The sequence below is a fragment of the Apostichopus japonicus genome, chromosome 23, assembly GCF_037975245.1.
Source record: "Apostichopus japonicus isolate 1M-3 chromosome 23, ASM3797524v1, whole genome shotgun sequence".
NCBI lineage: Eukaryota > Metazoa > Echinodermata > Holothuroidea > Aspidochirotida > Stichopodidae > Apostichopus > Apostichopus japonicus.
Window position 1 is genome coordinate 13977698 of NC_092583.1, and position 17346 is coordinate 13995043.

Below are 17346 nucleotides of genomic sequence, written 5' to 3' on the forward strand. Positions count from 1 at the left end.
CTATTTTCAGATGTTAAAGGTACCTTCTGATCATAAATGTTAATGGGTTGACCCCCATTTGACCTTCGTGTGCGAAGGTATTTGAGGTCAAAGTTAATTTTCACACATTTAATGCAATAACTCCCAGTGCCAAGGTGTGACAAGGTTGATTTTTTTGGACAAGTTGCAAATGGTATAGGGGAATATTTTCAAACTTAACGGTCATGTGATCCAAGGTCACCAAAGGTCAGCTAATGTTAAAAAAGTAGTATTATGGGGGGAGAAAATGGGCAAAGAAAAAATGTTTGAATTTTTACAGTCATGCTCTATTTAGGTCTCACCGATCAAAAATGTCAATTGGTTGACCTCCGGGTGACCTTTGCGTGTGAAGTTACATACAAGTTCAAAAGTTAATTTTTTGACATTAAATTGCACAATTAAATCTCAATGCCAAGGTGTGACATGGTTGATATTTTGGGACAAGTTGTGAATGGGGTGGTGGAACGTTTTGAAACTTCAAGGTCATGTCATCTGAGGTTACCATTGTTATCATATCTGTTGACACGCTTGTAGGTCTCTTATATTTCTTACATTTTCGACGCCATATTAGATCTCAATAGTGCCTTTTGATAAAAACTCCGATCACATTTTGTGATCACAAAAGTGTTGGCTATAGTGTTGGTTACTTTATGGGAACATGTAGGACAATTACTTGGACTATTTCAGTTCAATCTTGCTTGATAATATGATGTGTATTGTCATATACCCCAAGCAAGGAACCACAGTGCCCTTGGGCTCTTGTTATTAAACATATTGCAAGTACTTGTCTTCCCTGAACTGAAAGTTCTAACAATTACAGGATTGAGAAACGGTGTATTGTATGTATGTTTGTATGTATTTTAGATCCTGGACACCTCGGTACTCACAAATGCAACGTTTTTAGCCAGAATTAATCCAAAAGAGAGCATTTCCATATCAAACATAGAATCATTTCCATAGCACATTTATGAAGACAAATAATTGACATTACTTCTGCTGTTTTTCCTTGCAAACTGACTAGGCATAGCATTATATACTTAGTACAAAGAAGCACCAGAACATTATTAGGTACTAAACCTCTCAGACCCTGAGAGAAGTGATATAGAGACATTTTCTTGGTAAGGGATGATGAATGTTTTCCCTTTCATGAAACTATGAATTGAATCCTGTTTATAATATAGTGTAAACATTTGTAATTGTTCTGTGGTCTGTACCTGTTACACGCCTCTGCATTGTTCTTGGCTAATACTATATTAGGATTTACGTTGGGAGCACATCACTAAAATAAAGACCTAGGAGGGGTAACAATAGCAACAACCTCTGCTATCCCCTCACATTCAGGTGGGTGCCCTTCCCATCCATATTCAGGCTGGTTCACTGGGTATTTACAAGCTTTTGCAGTGATTTCGGAGGAGGAGCGCTTTGGTGTTTGTTGTCCGGGAATAGCAAGCTGTCAGACTTAACCAAATGGGCCATAAAAATTCTTTGAAGCATCTGGAATTTTTGTATGCAATTAACATTGGTGGAAGGCAGTAAATCAATCTGTACACTGTGCACTTGTGATATTCCTGCAAGCCTGCACTGTATTAACATACCTCTCTGCACAGAGTCATTGCTAACTCTTGTGGACAGGCAACATAATGCCAGAGAACTCTACCCGCATTGACTGTTGACCCCAAGTGTGTTTGTCAATGACAGGTTCCATATTATTCTATTGTATATTAAGGAAGCCCGAGTGCAATGAACCTAGCAGGTGACTCCACCATAGACCTCTGAGGCAAGCTGCTGGGGCGATGTTTTATGAGGCTGTAAACCCAGAAGAGGCAGTTTACAATGATGGATGGAACAGCGTCTCTACTGCTAAATGTATTTTGGTGTTAAAAAAAAATGTTTCCTTTAGGTTCAAGGTCACGTTGAAATATTGTCTCAGTAGCGAGGAAAGACATTGGATCTCTCTTTACAAGCAGATGGGGCACCATTAACACTTTGGACCTGTTTCTCCTGGGTAGTGTTAAAACAGGGAAACAAGTTTTACTTGAACTGAGAGGGCAAGAATAATTTGTGATGTTACATATGATTATAAGATATAAATATGTGGATTTCACCTGCTGTTGAGCATGTAGGTGTGATCTACACCAATGTTAACTGCAGAAGCAACCATTTTGACACTTGACAACTTCAGTGGCAAGTGTCAAAAAGGAGGAAAAAGCTGGTGGTGTGTTGACTCCAGCTCGATGCACACACACCCTGCACTTTTCATTCTTAGTCTCCGGAATTCCATTTCTTGATATTGTCAAAGAGAATTTAAATGAATAACACTGTTCTAGTGTCACACTACAAAATAACTATGTAACTTATCCAGGAGAAATCAACAGTTTTCCCCATCTGAAATGCTCTTCAAAATGGTTTTTTTTTAAATCAGGAACTAAATCTGTACATTGGATAGCCCACCAAATGTGAATTATAATCTGTAAGTTATAAGGCACTTAGCTTTTCTGACATGCACATGAGCCTGCTTTGCATCGCTATATTTCTACCTTCCAGGCAGCTACTGACAGTCTCAAATATATGTTTTACAATAAACGTGTACAGGACATTGCTCAGTTAGAGATATGTATTTATCCTCAGGCAGTTTGTTGATCCTTGTATCGTTGCCTTTCATCAAACTCCACCAAACGATATTGAAAGGAATTGAAAAAAAATATATGTATTTGTGACTTCAAACTACATCCTAATGATGACTTCCAAAATTTAAAATGTCCTTTGAGGCAATACATTATCGTCCGAACATGCATTTGTGTAATGCGATAATATATAACAGTCATCTGTGTCCCTCAAAGATCTCGGCAGCCTACTTTTAAAGTGACTTTTCATTAAAAAGTGCATTCATTTCTAAAGCATGACAAACTAGCAATTATCTGGACATCCCAGTCCTTATTTTTATCTATTTCTCTTTAATTGTATCATCAAGAATTTACTTGTCACTACTGAGTATGTTATATTTAAACCAGATAAATGCCATGCGCAGCCTACTTTTAAAGTGACCTATCATTAAAAGTGCATTCATTTCTAAAGCATGACAAACTAGCAACTATCTGGACATCCCAGGCCCTACTTTACCCATTTATTTTTAACTTTTTTTCCCTTTAATTGTATGATCAAGAATTTTACTTGTCACTACTGAGTATGTTATATTTAAACCAGATAAATGCCATGCGCATAATGCAAATATAAAATGATGATCGCTGCGAATATTTGGCGAGAAAGACGAAAAAAGCTGATAAAACCAATGAAAGGTCATACCTTAAGCACACTGACATACTTTGTGATTCATTACAACCTCTCAGCAAACCTGCATTAAAATGATGTAGATAAAAACAGAAAACAATACTAGAAAAGCATAGCCTACATTTTTATGCTTTTCGCACGATAACATTGAAACGCCAGTGAAGGTTGGAACCAGAACCAGGTGTCTTTTTCAAGGATCACAGTCTATTTTTTTGTTTTATACTTTCATCTTTTCCATCAGAAAGCAAGGGTACGATCATAATTGCTCTCTCTATGCATGTCCTTCATTTAGTCAAAACTATACAAAAAAGAAAACACAATTGATAGATTTTGCAAAAAATCAATACATGTGTCAAATATTGTAAATTACAGAGAACAACACATCATGTATTGTGCAATAAGTAATGCCAATTTTCATTTTCAAAAGGTCATTTGATGTGCGCGGTTTAAGGTGACATACAAGCACTTGCCACAGCTAGAGTTACTCCCCCATCCCCTCCCCCCAGCCTTTCTATGTAGATGCCTAAATGTTTCTCATATCATAAGGAAGGCCTTTTGTTTTACATAGTCTGCATTTATTCTCCCGAGCTTCTCTGTCATTGATGAACACGCTTTCCAGGAATTTGTTTGTGTTCACCATAATTCTTCCATCAAGGCTGAGCCACATCAGTCTTGCAACTTGGAATATTAAAGACTTGAAGCTGATAAAGTTGAGAAATGGAACTAAGAAATGCAACTTTGCTATTTTTATGGCAGTTAACGACCACTGTCCACTTGTGCAGTCCAGCTACAATATTCAAAAATGTTTTGGGATCAAATTTTGCACCATGTAGGATAAGTTTTTTATTCATGTTCACATTTATTTTCAATCAAAGCACAGGATTATCCTTTATGAAAATCTAAGAGTTATTTTTCAACAGGCTAAATTCTTCCACAAGACAGAGATTGCTAAATGGAAGTTTGACATTGAAATTCTCTCTTTCAAAGACCTACAGAGACATCTACAGGATGTATTCTTAGCCGAGTCCAAATTACAAACACCTGAGTGGTAATTTATATATCTATCAAGTCACAGGTTGACATGGATATATTTTGTATACATTATTTACTTCTTGTGTTTCTATTTCATCCTCCAGGATCAAGACTTGGAAGACGCTCAAAGAGAATGATTGAGAGGATGCATGAAACAATCGCAAAGCAACAAAGTGCAGATGAAACCACCCTGAAACCACCAGCTGGCTTCTATGGCAACCATCCAGAGTTGTTCCCCCACGGAAAGTACGATGGCAATCACATAGCAGTTGGGGGTTTACCACCTGGTCATCACCATGGTCCTATGATTAGCCCTCATATGGCCCGTGGAATGTTCCCCCATTTAGGTATGACCATGCCCGTGATGGGCGACGGCCATATGACCCACAACAAATTAATGATGGATCAGTCACTATCAACCTTTATCAAACAGGAACTCGATCACGGTAACAATGACGATGAACGTTCGTGCATGGAAATGACAAATAATGATATACCGTCATCAACAGGAGTAGGTGGCAGCAGACATCATTCTGTGTCAAGCGGCAAAGACATTCATAACTCCTCGCCCGAAGGTCATCGTCAGGTTAGCTCAAATACTCAATCTCCTACTATATCCAGTTTGACTATGCCAAAATTCCCTTCAAAGGAGTTTCCCTTTGACAGGGCAGGGTTCAAACCAGGTCAAAGGTCATCTTTACCCAGGGAGCCTCTAGAACCCAACAATCATCAGTCACTAAGTACCAATGATGCACAAAAGCTGGAAGTTGACCTCGGAAATGGAACATGTAAAGACTTGCCCGTGGGTGAAATTTCAAAAATGTTAGCCTCCGGTCAGTCGGTCATTCTTATACCAAGGGATTCACCACAGAGCAATTCTGAGCGATCGAAGGATTCCTCCGTGCCATCTAGTCCAAACTTGTCAATGGGTGGCTCCAAAGAAGACGGCGAGCGCTGCGACACAAATCAGGGAGATTCATACAAAGATCAGTTTTATTCACGCGGTGAAAACCTTTCATCCAAACTGGAGAGAGAACTTAGTATGCGGAGTGGTAACTCCCCTCCTTATTCACATCTGGAAGCTGCCAATAGTCCCTACCTGAACTTTCGAGCTCTCGCTGCCCATTTACCTCAAAGCTTACCTCCCCACTCTTCGTTTTCACCTCACCCTAGCCATCTGTTTGCGATACAGCAAGCCGCAGGGTGGCAGGGGGCATTTTCTATGGCCGGCGCCAGAGGCCAGGCCCCACCCTCAATCTTCACACAGCCAGGCTTGATGATGTCAGCGTCCCAGATGCCAGGCAGCTCCTTCATGCCGCAAATGTTGCACACGATAATGAACAAGGAGGGCGCTGCCGATAAAGAGTTAAATCGGGACAGCAGTTCCCCAAAGTCTCAGCCGAGCAAGCGACCGTACCCCAATGACTCTCATTCACCAGAACAAACCAAGAGCAGCAAAAATCTCCCTGCCAAATCAGATTTTCCTTCCTACCCGGATTTTTCCATGCTCTCCCCCTCGATACCCTCTCCGCTGGTCAATCTCACCCCTATTCAGTCACCCCTCATGGCAGATTTGGCTATGCAGTTTGCAAATGGCATGGACGACCGGCCAGGCTCGGTAGATCCCGGGAGAGAATCGCTCACACCGGAAGGGTTTAACATCAACGAGCCCTTCACACCAGAAATGGAAGAGAAATGCGACAAGCTGGTAAATGCAATCAACAAAGCATACCATGATACGTGTTACTACACCTTCAGGAGAATCAGAATGCTACGCAAGAAGTATTTCAAAGAACTAGGTGAGGACGAGACCCTAGAGAAGAGGGTAAGTTCAACAAATCTTTTCCTCTCAAGGCCTACTAACTTTTTAAGGAAATTTTCATTTTTATTGTAAACAGGTTTTCTTTGTTTCTGGGTAGGTTGGTTGCCATTTCTACTTGATCTACAAATTTGTTAATACTTGTGGACAGAAAAAAATGTTTCCTTGATAATTTTATTCATACAAAAGAGGGCAGCCTTTCAAAATTTGTAAAGAACAGTATAAGGCAAGCTTTCAGGAATGGGGGCAGTATTTCAGTTTAACTAAAGGAAACTACATTAATACCAACACGGTAACATCGCTAGTAATCTTGCTCTTGTTGGGCTCCTTTACAACAAAATGAGAGACGGTTTAATCTTGTAAACGTTTTATTTAACGATTTATTGAATAATGATTTATTGATTGATAAAATTTGTATAAAATTTCTGTAAATCTCAATTATTTCTTCAGTTGTTTTGTTCTTAAAACCTAACATATTTCTCAAAATATTTCTCTTCATTTTTTCAGCTACAATCAAGGTACAACCACGACTGCACAAAGTGTACCCCGCCGGCAGGTTTTCCAACCTCTGAAGAACCTCCAAGGGAGTTGGACCCTAAAGATGGACCAATCTCCAGCCTTAAGATGTGGAACTTTTTCTCCAGCAAGTTCACCAGCCAAATCACCAGGATCGTCGCTTTTAGTAAGCTGATTCCAAACTTCAAGAGGATGGATCAGGAGGATCAGATTACTCTGATCAAGAGCGGCATCTTTGAGGTCCTGACCATACGTTTCTCGACCGTAGTCGATATCAATACAAACCTTGTCCATTGGTGGACAACGGGAGATACTTTTACCCTGGAGGATTCCCATAAGATGCCCCTGGGTAATCTCTTTGATCTTCTTTTCAACTTTGCTCATCGGGTCAATAAGATGCTGCTGGATGACAGTGAATATGGACTCCTCTCCGCGCTGGTCATCATGTCACCTGGTAAGTGACAGTAGTGAATAACTTCAAGGTTGGTGGGTGGAGGAGGGGGGCATTGGAAGAGTGGGATCTAGTTAGGTTTGCAGGAGGGGGTGGGTGGGGGTGTGGGTGGGTGGGTGGAAGGAAGGAGGGCAGTGAATATGGACTCCTCTCCCCGCTGGTCATCATGTCACCTGGTAAGTGACAGTAGTGATATCTTATGTTAGAATAACTTCTCTTCAAGGTTGGTGGGTTGGGAGGGGGGGGATTGGAAGTGTGGGATCTAATTAGGTTTGCAGGGGGTGGGTAGGGGTGTGGGTGGAAGGAGGGCAGTGAATACAGACTGCCCTGGTAATCATGTCACCTGCTAGGTTGGGTGTGGGAGGGGTGGATGCAGATTGAGATGGTAGTGAATATGGACACCTTTCTTACTAATATCCTCAGAAAAAACAGGGAACCACATAAAGGGACCCAAGTGGCCTAAAACACCTGTAAAGGATTCTCTAAAAACCCTTAGTGATGTTTCTGAAGGTACCAAAGTTGAGCCTACCACTTAAGAGGTACCACTACGGCCTTAACCGAAGTCAAATGGCCTAAATAAACTGCTAGGTGAACAAATGAATCCTGTACGAAAGTACTAGACTCATCATGCGCAGGAAACCATGTAACAATGTGAAAGCACAAAACTAGGCCAGTAACAACCTGCAGAGGAGGAGAAGACCTCCCCAAAACACTATCTCCCCAAAACACTATCTATGCAGGCAGCTTAAGACCAAGTCTCCTAATGGAGAAACAAGGTCAACTAGGACACACCACACGAAAGGTATCGTGGGGAACTGTGCAAAACCTTAACAAGCATGAAATCCCAGCACATATATTTAGACAGTGCTACAAGAAGGTGAAGGAGAACCATGATCCTGATAAAGCCTAGTTCATAAAATGATGGCCAAAAGAAAAGGTGAAAATCTAGGTAGATAAATCATTCTGAAGGATGAAGGATGAGTAAGGGGCGGTGCCCCAGAAGTGGGGGCGCAGTGCTAAAATTTAGTTTAATGTAGATAAGAGCAATGTAAATTATGGACTCCTCTCTCTACTGGTAATCATGTAACCTGCTAAGTGACAATGAATCTTTTCTTTGTTAAAGGAGGGTAAAAATGAAAATATCTTTGAAATTAATTGGTACTGAATCCACACAACAGACCTTCATTCGTTGATATCGTAGTTGATTAATATATTCTCTAATGTGGGTACTTTTGCTTTACAGATCGACCAGGACTGAAATGTCGGGAGAAAGTTCGGGAGATCCAGATAGACCTATTGAGGGCGCTCCAGTTTGAAGTACTGCGGAACCACCCAGATGATCAAGGACTCTTTGCTCGACTACTGACCACAATTCCCAAACTTAGAGAGATCACTCCAGAACACACAAGAAGACTCATGGATCTCCAGGTTCATCTACCAGGTGTTCACTTTCCCAAGTTACACGCAGAGGTTTTCAACCTTCGTCGAAACCTGATGAAGCAACAAAACGCCAAAGAACTTGAACCTAAGGAAGAAGATGAAACTAAGTGACCAGATTCAAAAAGCAAAAGGAAGAAAGTTAAATGGTAGATAAAAAAAAACACTGCTGCAAGAATCTCTTTGCCTGAGCTATTTCATGATGTGGAAAGGAAGGTGTCTTGAAAATAACATTGTCATTTCTTAGACCCATTAATTACTTGGTGATCCAGAACCATGTTATAAACTGTAAGGTTCCAAACAAAATTACACGTAAACCTCCTGTGGCAATTTCTGTTAAAATATTTAGAGCAAAAATATACAATGAGATGTCAAGCATTCCTAACACTACCGAGTTACAATTTATATACACGAGAATGTTTGAAAAAAAAAGAAACTGAAGACGAAGAAAAATCCATCAATCATTCTTCTTTTTTTTATTTTTAATTGGGTTCTTGCTAAATTATTACAGGTGAAATTTCTTCAGGTGGTTTGGTCTAGATATATTTGACAATCTCACTTGAGCTTTGATCGGTGTGCTACTCGATTTCCAAAATGTTTTGCTGCTATATATCAAGTCTCCTGTTTCAAAACCTGCATTCAGGCGGATAGCGTGATGTTAACATTAGTTTCCACAGAACTGTCAAGGCATATACAGTACCTGAAGGACCATTTTCCTTTTCCGAGGCCTTATGTTTTAAATTTAGTGGATGATGTGGTAGGTTGGTCAGCAGAGCTTATCAAATGCTAATAAAACCTTTTATGTCCAATGATGACGTTGCTGACGACAGGAGGCAAGTCAAAAGGTACAGACTTTGTTAATGTCCCTGGATACAGCTTTCTTACCTAGGTATTTAATACCCCTGGGGAGTATAGCTCATGACAAGTTGTAAAGCAAATTTCACATAGAAGACTTCACATATATATCTATATATATATATATCTATATACATCTATATATATATATCCTATATATATATCTATATATATATCACATATAATGGTGACCAATATTCACAAAGAGTGCTCTATGCCAAGGCAGAGCTAGAATATCATATATTATCCGACCACCGTGAATATTTACAAGTGTCATACAACTTCTACGAGTGACAGAATCGGTGACACGATAGTTTTTCACCTGCTGTTACAATAAGTCAATCTCTATGTGAAAAGGAATTGCTTGACTCTCATTACAGGGGAAGTCATCTAAATGTACATGGCTTAAATATTTTAAGAATGCGAACTTTGCCACCTCCACGCTCAAGGAAGGTTTTGTATTTAGTACCTCAAGGAACAAAACTTTAAAAGGTTGGGAAAAGTTTCAGCAGTACAACCTGAAAGTAATAATTTGTTTGTTTTATCATTATTAATGTTATTATTATTATTATTGTTGTTTTCTTTTCAGGGTTAGGGGGGGGGTGTGCATAGTGGGGTTTATGTTTGGATATGGAAAGCAATCATTCCATTATTTCAAGCTACAGAGACTGCCTTTTATACTCAAACCAGAGGTTGGTATTCACTCTAACTTTAGTTTGTGTTAGACAGTATGCATTTATGTTGTGCACAGGGTATTTTGTATCAACAAAGAGAAAAAAATCAAAGTGAATTTACAAAGCCTTTGTTAATGGAAATTGAGATTTAATAGGTTGTTATCACCTCACCTAGCTGTGGAATTTAAAGACCCTTCGGAGAGTTATATACATGCCTACATGATTAGCTGACCAATCTTCTTACTTGGTAGACAAAAGCTACCAAACATCTAGAATTACCTGAAATCCCACTAGAAAGATAACCCAAAATGAAACGGCAGAAATGTTGACCTTTCAGAGGTTCCACGATGTGAAAGAATACTTGTAGGCTTAAGGCAAGAGTGGCCGTACCGTGGTTCGTGAGCCACATGAGTCAAAGAGCTAAAGGAGAAAATGTTGGAAGACATCCTTTTTCCTTTGCAATAAATACGAAAGCTGAATTGACTGTATTATCATTCGTGGCACTTGAGTTACATGTTTGAGCAGCACCCTTGTCTAAAAGTTTCTCTAGGTCAGATTTGATGGCTATGTGTACCTCACCAAAAAAATGTAAACACAAAATCGCAAAGACGTACCGGGACTAATGCCACTACATTTGTGATACTGAAATATTATCGTACAAATATTGGGAATAATTTTCTTTTTTTCCCTGTCAGATGCTGAAATTAATTAATTAATGTAAATGAAAACAAAAAATTGTCATTGTTGAAAATCTATCTATTTTTTGGTTGTGTAGATAAAAAGGTATATGTTTACTTTTTTCTTTCCTCAAATTTTTTCCTTTTTGTACTTGTAAATAAAACAAAGTATTGGCTTAAAATGAATCAGCATTAGTATGAGCTGCCAAGTATCACTGAAATGTTGCGCATTGCAAAACCCGAACGTATAGACGTTGTGGAAAGGAAGGCCTCACCACCTTGTAAATGAATTTATAACTGAGGGTGGGGGAGGGGTAAGAGATAGGGTGGGAGTAGTTGTTGAGTTTTAAGGGGATGAAAAAGGTCTCGCAAGAGTGAAGCTTGCATTCTAATTCTCTATATCTTCCTTCCAGAAATTAAAAGAACAACTCTTTTCACAAAGATTTTTTATTTACCCTTGCCAACCTTTGTTCTGAAATGGCTGACTCTTTCCGTCAGTATTCTACAACAATAATGACTGATAATATAATGGGACTTTTAGATATAAGATAAATATAATGCACTCACTGACAGGTATTTTAACACTTCTAATTTGCTTTTCTTTGTTTCTATTATTATTATTATGAATATTATTGGTTAATGTGTTTTCAAAATTTTATCATTTCATTATAAAAAAATCTTGTCATGGCACAAATATTTCTGGATACAAAAGTTCATACAGCCTTTGATATAGTTTACACAATATATTTCACATAAGGTATTACTTACGAAGTGTATGCAATGAATTCCAATCTGTTGATGAGCACCCCTCCCCCCAAAGTTTTGAAATGTTACAACCCCTATCACCATATCATTTTGCATTGCTGATGTATATATTCAATATACATCCTATTGAGAGAGGGTTCAACATTCAAGTTGTGGTAACTGCGGTGGTAATGGTGAAGCATGTATCAGATTCAGAAGGATGCTATCATCGGTTGGTGTTCTTACAATCTTATGATATCAGCGTTATATAAGTTGATATGCTTTACCAAGCCATCCTAAACTCCATAGACATGGTAATTATGCCATGAATCTACTACACGGTTTGGTGGTCCAAGGCAAATAGGAGTTGGTATTGTGAAAGTTTATTCGTAATTATGAGGGTGAACTTTGACCTTAGTGTAACTATTAATCATATAATCCTTAAAGGAGAATTTAAATTGGGTAAAATACTCAATAATCTCACATATCTGATGTAAGTGTTCCATTGTTTAATATTGTTAAAGGAATTAATGAAATCTGAGATTTAGAAAATAAAAGAAGTACGTGCAAGTGTGAAAGGGAAGTTCTTTGATGGAACTCTCCAGCTTGTTGCAGTATGTAAGATTCATGATCAAGTCACTTCATATCAAAATTAAAAAGTTGTGAAGCATTCCTAATAACATTGCAGAAAAAAACACAAAGTGTTGGACATCACCAGTTATATGTGCAATGTCCTTGTCCAAATAAAATGAACAAATTCAAAATTTAATTTCTCAGTGATGTAGCAGACTATCTAGATGGGATCTAATCCAATTTGTGTCCCATTTGACATGTTCTATTTGTTTGTCAAAACTTTAAATTTAAAGAGCATCTCTACCCCCATTGCACAAGCAGAGACAGTCTCATATCTTGAAAGACAGCTAGGCTGTATTTGAGCAACAGTCCCCCCCACCCCCCCCCCCATTATGTTCATTCTAGTCGGTACAAGACCATCCCATTACACATTTGAAATATTTTAACGTTTTTATTCTCTTTAGTAGTAGGCACACAGATTTATGAAATTGTGAAGTAAAGTGCACAAAAATATTTTGCACAACTGCCCTACTGTCAAGCGGCATTCCTCACGAACTGCCATTTGTTGTTTAGAGGGAAGGGGAAGGGGGAAGGGATTTAAGAAAACTTTGTAATCAACACTGCCATTGCTTGTATGTATATTTAATCTATTTTTATTTCTGGGCCATAAATAAATTCCAGAAACATTACTTTGAAGCATACAGAAAAGTAAACAATAGAATGGGTTCATGGCATGGGGGGGGGCAGTGGATGGTGCTGGAAATGGAAGGGGCTGGCATTGGAAAGGGCTGGCAGTAGAGGGGGCTGGCTAGGGATGTCATGGCATGTGGGGAGGGGGCAGAGGAGGGATCTAGGGATATCACCTTTTAAAGATAAGGATCATTTATCTTGTGAGTTACTGAAATACTGTATGACAAATGCATCTTTGATACAAGGTATGTGTTGTGGTGAAGTTTGTTTTTATGACCTACCAGTACACTGAAAAGTTTGTATGCAATTATGAGAACTAAATGTTATAAGGTGATATGAGCTTTTCTATTATTTTGGTGAAGGATAACAATCTTTTCAAGTTATTTTAACATTATATTGTTGGTAATAACTAGGAAATTAAATATATTGTGCGGGGGGGGGGGGGGGGGGGGGGAGGCATCAAACGAAGGAAGGATGTTCTGGCCTAACTTTTTTATTTAATGGGAATACAACATTGTAAATATATTATAGAGGTCTAGAAACATTGGGATGCCAACAATGTATCTTGAAATATGTTTAGTTGTGTGTCTGTTGTTAATTGTTGGAGTAACGGCTTCTTTTTGAACCTTTTTTCATTTTTTAAATCTATTAAGCTTCTTATTGTCACACGGGTCTGATTCAGTTATTATATGTGGCTCTCAAGAAAGGCTTGAAGATTTTGCTTCTAAGGAATGTTAGATATTATCTGACTTGATATTTTTCTTTTGGTTGTAAAGTAAGTGTAATTACAATGCCAAACATGAAAAGCAGGTCTCAAGTTTTGAATTCTTTGTTTCTATATTTTACTGTAGTCTCATCAGTCATGGACCCTGCAACTCCCATCCTACCATCCCCCCCCCCCTCATCCTACCAACCCCCAACCCCCTTAAAAAAAACGAAGAAGAAGACTACTAAATGAAACCCTTCATCCGCCATCACCAAACCTTTTGAGCAGATAGTGAACTATACTGTGTACCACAACATGATACATACATAGTTACATAGCGCCCTCAGTTTATAACAAATGCCAGAAAGAATGTGGTGTTTCAGCCTTTTGTTTCCAAATCATCCATTGTCAATAGGAAACACTATTTTAACGAGGGAAGCTTACCAAAACATGTCATTTAGAACATGTTTCCTGCATCTAGTGTCTATTAACACAACCAAGTCTATTTAGCTGGTAAAAGAGGTGTAGTTCTTAACTCGGAAATATCTGTAGTTTTCACCTCTTTAATCATTCTGTGATGTCCATACCCACTTTGCTCAAACCATGGGAGTCACAGCTTTCATGGTGGATAGCAGATGCATCATCATACCCAGAGATACAGAATATGACCAATCAAGCAGACAATCCCACTTGCTAATGACTAACCCACACCCACTACCCCTGCTCTCTGTGATAGGAGCAGTTAATAACACTACAACACATATGAGAAATTATTGTCGTAAACCGATGGCGTAATTTACCAAACTTATATTTGAAACCAAAATGTTGATCTCACAAGCGTCTTCTTATCATTTCCGTTTGGTATATTTTCGTTTGTTCCAGTCGACAGTCAAGCTCATTAGGATCACAAGTTTCATTTCATTTCAAAAAAGACAAACTGTTTTTGGTTACCTGCCATGAGCAGGCAAGTAACATATGCAATCAAGTTGGCATGCATGTGTGCGAGTATGTGTGGTGTTTTTGTGACGCCCGCGGCCCTGGCTTGTAAACACGATATTTCAAGATGGGTAACCTCTGCAGTTCCCATATTTGGTATATGGCTCACCCATAATTAGTATGAGAACCCTATTACTTTGGAGGTCATTTGTGGTCATCAGATCGAAAATGTGGAAATCTCAGGAACCTGAATATCAAAGGAGCTCACATACATGCAAGGTAGGATACCTTTACGTAGTGTAAAGTTTTTGCACAGGTAAGAGTCCATTTAAGGTCACCAGGGGCTAGAACTTGAAATCTTTTTAAACATGGTATCTGCAGGTAGTAACTTGATTGGCTTTCATATTTTGCATGTGGCTTCCCTGTTATGAGTAAAAGAACCCTATTGTGTTGGGTGGAGGTCAAAGGTCATTTGGGGGTCAGCAGAGGGAAAAATGTGAAAATCTCCAGAACCTGAATATCAAAGGTCATATTTACATGGTATAAGTGTAAAGTTATGTAGTGTAAAGTGTTCACAAAAGTTGGTGTAGGTCAGAGTTCATTTAAGGTCATGAGGGGTCAAAACTTGATATACTTGCAAACACGGTATATCCAGATAGGAGACTGCATTGACTCATATTTTGTGGCTTCTCTGTTAGTACAAGAACCTTATTGCTTTTGGTGGAGGTCAAAGGTCACACTCTTAATATTAAATACAAAACTTGTAAACAGGATATCCCAAGATAGGTCACAACACATAGCTCATATCTGGCATGTGTGTTTCTTATAGCGAGTACAAGAACCCTATTATGTTTGGTCATTTGAGGTCAGCAGAGGTCCAAATGTCAAAATATCAAATGGATCTTATCAGATTAACTATTACAAATGCAAATTCAGCTCTTTGTTGTTAGAGTAAGCAAAATAAATTTACAACGAACAATATCCCTCTGTCTCACTGCTGTGGTATTATGTCTCACGATATGTCACACAATATATCACACGATTCCCTGTCATCAAACCATGTAAGCACTGACTCTGTTCAGATTTATACTGCTCTCCATCTGCAGTATTAACTTCAGTACTGAAGTACTTCAGTACTAAAGTAATATTTAATTCACTAACGTTCATAAGGTGAAACAATCTAGGGGAGAGGAGGGGCGTTCTAGATTTGTAATATAATTGTGAGTAATACTTGGAAGGGTTTCAAAACAAATGTCCAAATATGGAGGCAATTTTTTTTTTTGAGATTTTCCATTAATTTAGGAGTTTACATACCCATAATCAACATGTGTAAAAAATAATCTTCGAAATCCTACTATAACCCATCAAAAACGACCACGAAAATGGACATTTTGGGTAGTCACGTGACATGAACCTCTGGAATGTCTGAAAACAGAGATTGACCCAAAGGAGCCTCTGGTCACCGTGTGACGTCAAAGTTTGTATACCGCGAAAATCAAACGCTGATATAGGCACTGTTTGTACACAGATAGCGAACAATTGTACTGTTTTTGACTTCCAATTTCGAGCGTTTGAAAAGCTGTTAGCTTAAAACAAGAACACATGAAGGTTAACAACAAGTTTTAAGACAATTATAAGCAGAAATTTTAGTTAAATTGCTTATTTTATTAGCAAAATTTCCACTCAAATGGAGGCATCTTTTACATAGCGTAGCGTCAATAGGTCTGTACGGTACAATATACTTACATAGTACTTACTCGTTTTAATATCCAAAAGTATACAAACACAGAAAAAGTATCCTGTCAATAAACAAATTTAGCAGTGAATATCTTAATTTCTTGTTCAAATCTGGGCGAAAAACTACCGTGAGTCTGTGTAATTCCATAGAGTTAGGTCTAGTTGAAACAGGCCTTGACCAGTACTAACATCCCACAATCACAAGACAGTCACTAACGAAATAAAACGTCCGATCGCTACATGCTACCGTTTTCATTCAACTCCTTGGACCATGCAGATGTCGGAATAAACAGAACGGACAATATTACACATGTATCACGAACTCACGATACTGGAATACAACAAATGAAATAGATAAATCCTAACATGGCTATTTACAAATGCTGTGAGCCAACGACGGCGAGAGTTGTAACTAACTACCGTACATGTACTAACAATGCTATACCCTTGGCACGGTATATATATACGGTCATCTCTTACAGTAAATATATTACTGTCAATTGCGTGATATAATGTTACATGTAAGGACGTCCAGGGCGTGTTTACGGTCAATTTCACATTAGCTATGTCCGACCATGGTCCGACACAGCTATCGACAGTATATAATTTTCACAGAATGAGACATTTGCAGCATACACAGAAGCAGGGTCATGCATGTGGACTCATGGGCATGAGATACTCCGGGTGCTGAAAAATCTTTCCGCGTGGATCTCAAAAAATTGATCCAAAGTCTGCGGCGTTTTACGTCGGTTCTTTTACTCGGAAATCTAAAAAAGCTGATGCCTTTGTTGGATGAGGTATAACTGCAACCTCCAACAACACAGAATTGTGACATTTTGAGGAAAAAGGAGTAATATCGTTGATGTTTTTGGCAGCTTAAGTATACGACTTTACACACTAAAAGTATAGTTGTGAGTGAGGTATACAAACGTTGACGTCACATGGTCACCTGATGTCTTAGGAATGTTCCAGGAATGTCTGAAATAGAAGCTGACTTTTCGTCCCATTTTTCACTTATTTAACGTCCGAAATTGGTAAAGTTAATTACAGCAATGTAATTGGAGTCAGTTAAGGATTACATACATGAAAATTGGTGGGATTTTATGTTCATCGAAAAGTCTCCATAGTTGGTCTTTAAAGTGAACTAAAGTTCCTTGCAAAAATAAGATATCAATACCTAGTCTTTAATTCAC

General features: G+C 38.6%; 1 protein-coding gene across 6 annotated transcripts in view; it reads left to right on the forward strand.

Annotated features, from left to right (window-relative positions):
* Positions 1-13591, forward strand: part of LOC139964927 (uncharacterized) — a 168189-nt gene extending 154598 nt beyond the window's left edge. For all 6 annotated transcript variants that reach the window (XM_071967006.1, XM_071967008.1, XM_071967007.1 and 3 more), the window contains 3 exons: positions 4443-6163; positions 6665-7127; positions 8368-13591. In XM_071967006.1, coding sequence (XP_071823107.1) covers positions 4443-6163; positions 6665-7127; positions 8368-8675 — 2492 coding nt within the window. In that variant the 3' untranslated portion in view covers positions 8676-13591. The remainder of the gene's footprint in view (positions 1-4442; positions 6164-6664; positions 7128-8367) is intronic.
* The last annotated feature ends 3755 nt before the right edge of the window (positions 13592-17346 follow it).